The sequence below is a fragment of the Eurypyga helias genome, unplaced genomic scaffold (genome assembly GCF_000690775.1).
Source record: "Eurypyga helias isolate BGI_N326 unplaced genomic scaffold, ASM69077v1 scaffold20970, whole genome shotgun sequence".
Classification (NCBI taxonomy): domain Eukaryota; kingdom Metazoa; phylum Chordata; class Aves; order Eurypygiformes; family Eurypygidae; genus Eurypyga; species Eurypyga helias.
This window is the reverse complement of record NW_010225554.1, coordinates 986-4,126: the sequence shown is the minus strand read 5'-3', so window position 1 is coordinate 4,126 and position 3,141 is coordinate 986. Positions and strand designations below refer to the sequence as shown.

Sequence of the window (3,141 nt, the reverse complement as noted above, 5' to 3'; positions counted from 1 at the left end):
ACGGCCGCCGAAACTCCTGCCCGTGCTCGTGGATCCACTTATTTGCCACTGGAAGGGACAAGGACAAAGACCCCCGTCTGCCCCCAGCCCCCCTTTTCCAACCCCGCTCCACTATTGGGCTTGTTTATCCCAATTATCCAGGATTTTTCTGGGTCCCCAGTCGCTTTTGCCTCCCTGCCAGCCCCTCCTACCCCACGTCACCCCAGGCTGACATTGGGCACTGTCTCTCACCCCACTTGTCCCCGGCCAGGACGGGGCAGCCGGCGTGCAGGGTGTCCCCGTCACCGTCCCCGTTCCTCCGCAGGTTCCACCAGAAGAGCGCCGCGTTCTGGGGAGCAGAGAAGGGTTTGGCACCCCCAAAGCAGGTCTGGGAGCCCTGGGGTTGGGCTTTAGCACCCCAAAAGAGGCAGGAGCCCCAGAACTGGAGTTTGGCACCCCCAAAACAGATCTGGGAGAGATGGGGTTGGGTTTTAGCACCCCAAACCAGGCAGGAACCCATGGGTTAGGGTTTGGCACCCCTAAAACAGAGCTGGGTGCCCTGGAGTTGGGTTTTAGCACCCCAAAACCAGCAGGAACCCAAGGGTTAGTAAAACAAGCAGGAACCCATGGGTTAGGGTTTGGCACCCCTAAAACAGAGCTGGGTGCCCTGGGGTTGGAGTTTTAGCACCCCAAAACAAGCAGGAACCCATGGGTTAGGGTTTGGCACCCCTAAAACAGAGCTGGGTGCCCTGGGGTTGGGTTTTAGCACCCCAAAACAGAACTGAGAAGCCCATAATTGGAGTTTGGAGCCCCAAAATAGAGCTGGGAGCCCTTGGGTTGGGGTTTGGCAGCCCCAAAACAGAGCCACGAGCCCAAGGGCTGGAGCATGACACCCCTAAAACAGAGCTGGGAGTCCTGGGGTTGGAATTTTGACACCCCAAAATAGAGCTGGAATCCCCAAGGTTGGATTTGGGCATCCCAAACACACACATATAGGATCCCCAAAGCTGGGGTTTAGCACCCCAAAACAGAGCTGGGATCTGCAGGATTGGGGTTTGGATCCCCTCGAAGGAAGCCAGGGACTCCAGAACTGGGGTTTGGCACCCCAAAACAGATCAAGGAGCCCCAGGGTTGGGGTTTGGCATCAGGACAGCCTCAGCCATAGCAAGATGAGACACAGGAGTGCTGCGTCTCCCCTTCCCCACTCCCGGGGAGATCACGTGGGTCCCCCTCACCTTAACCACAGGCACGCTGAAGTTGGCGTAGATGAAGGCGGTGGAGCCGCCAGCCTCCACCGCGCTCAGCTGGAAAAAGAGTGAAAACATGAGCCACGGCCTTACCTCCGCCTTCCCATGGGATATGGCTGCTTTGCGTGGGGAAACTGAGGCACAGAACCTCCCTTGTTCTCCCACAGTGCTTCTCTCTCCTCGGCATGGCATGAGCTCTTAAATACTCTGCATTCACTGCCATTTAACACCCCACCAGGGTCTGATTTAGGGCTGCCCTCACCCTGCTCCAACCCCGTTCACTCTGAACCCTACTGATGACCGTGCAGGTGGAGTCTCTCTGGGCCTGGAAATGAGGAAGGACTCACGTAGATCATGACGGTGGCGATCCTGTTGCCCGACTTCATTCTGTAAAGGGGGCTCTTCCTGGACTGCCCCAAGAGCGAGGAGGTGGCGACAGTCAGTCCCGTGGGGACAGTCAGCCTCACGCTGACACGGCTCGGCCTGGGGCCACCTCATGCCCTAACAGAGCCGGTGACTCTGGGCTGCCCCCAGGGAAATGTCTCCCTCTCCTTTCCTTTATTTCCTTCCCTCTTTCCTTTCTCCCTTCCCAGGAACATCCCAGGAATCACCATGGGGACACCCCCAAGGGCTTCCCCCACCCAAGCAACCATCCCAGGAGCGTAACAAGGATCACCCCAGGGTCCACCTCCAGGGATATCTGAGGGACCATCCCAGGGACCACCCTGGGAGCCACCCCAAGGACAACCCCCATCTGGGAGCACCACCGGGACCTCCCCCCCAGGGTCCACCTCCATGAACATTTGAAGGACCATCCCAGAGACCACCCCAGGGACATCTGAGGGACCATCCGGGAGAACCACGGGGACAACCCCAGGGTCCACCTCCATCAACATCCAAGGGACCATCCCAGCGACCACCCTGGTGACCATCTGAGCGACCACCCCAACGCCCAACCCAGGATCACCCTAAGGACCATCCCAAAGCACCCTAAGAGCCACCCTGGGCACACCCCCGTGGCCACCCACGCAGCTCCCTGACCGTGGCGTGGTCGAAGTGGGGCTCGTACCAACCCCGTGGTTGCCCCCCTGCAGGTATTCGGCGTAGGGTGGCCGCAGGTCCAGGCCGGTGACGGCAGCGATGCGCAGCTCCAACGCCCGCACCGCCGGGTCGGCGGTGTCCTTCAGCCAGGCACTGCAGGAGCACCCTCACCTTCAGCCCCCCCAGATTCACACAAGGCTGGGTTTAAGAGGACCCTGGCCTCTCCCCAAGCATGGTTTCACTGCCCCCTTGGTGGTGGCAATGGGGCCATGGGGGTCCCACTGGCTGGAGGACAAGGGATGGCTTCTACCTCTTGCTTATCCGGTACTCGGCCTTCTGCTGCTTCTCCCCGGAGGCGACCACGGACCTCTGCAGCTGGAGGAGATGGGAGGGGGATGTTGCTGAAATGGGGCCCCCCGCACTAAGCAGGGACCCCCATCGGGGTTGAAACTGGAGGGTTTTGCAAAACAGCACCACCCCAAGGTGGATCAGCCGTTGGATCCAATGCAGTTGGGTGTCCTCAAGTCAAGCATGGCAGGGAAGGGGTTTGGGTGCATTCATGGACCTGGTTTCTCCCCAGAACCTTTTGGGGGACGGGGGTTCACCCACCCCAGGGTCTCACTGCAGAAGGTTTTGGCTAAGTCCTGACTTAAACCCCCTCCTATCTCCACATGGTGGTTGACCCTGGACCACCCGCTCTTGGGGCACCCTCCTCCAGGTGAGGGACACCCCAGGGGATGTGGATGGCTCACCCAGGGCCCTGCCAACCCCTTGATGGTCTCAGCCTCGTCATCGCTGATGAAATCATGGAACAAAGCCACGTAGGGTCGGATCCGGACCACCTCCTTCTTGGCAGGCTGGAGGAGGAGGTAGG

General features: G+C 59.9%; 1 protein-coding gene across 1 annotated transcript in view; it reads right to left on the bottom strand.

Moving 5' to 3' along the window:
- The window catches only part of LOC104508251 (prolyl 4-hydroxylase subunit alpha-3-like), a gene marked incomplete at its 5' end in the record, with an annotated part of 9,749 nt that overhangs the window by 6,085 nt on the left and 523 nt on the right, over nt 1-3,141 (bottom strand). Inside the window, 8 exon segments of the mRNA XM_010149814.1 lie at nt 3-48; nt 232-328; nt 1,215-1,283; nt 1,574-1,636; nt 2,268-2,296; nt 2,299-2,420; nt 2,578-2,642; nt 3,020-3,139. Coding sequence (XP_010148116.1) covers nt 3-48; nt 232-328; nt 1,215-1,283; nt 1,574-1,636; nt 2,268-2,296; nt 2,299-2,420; nt 2,578-2,642; nt 3,020-3,139 — 611 coding nt within the window.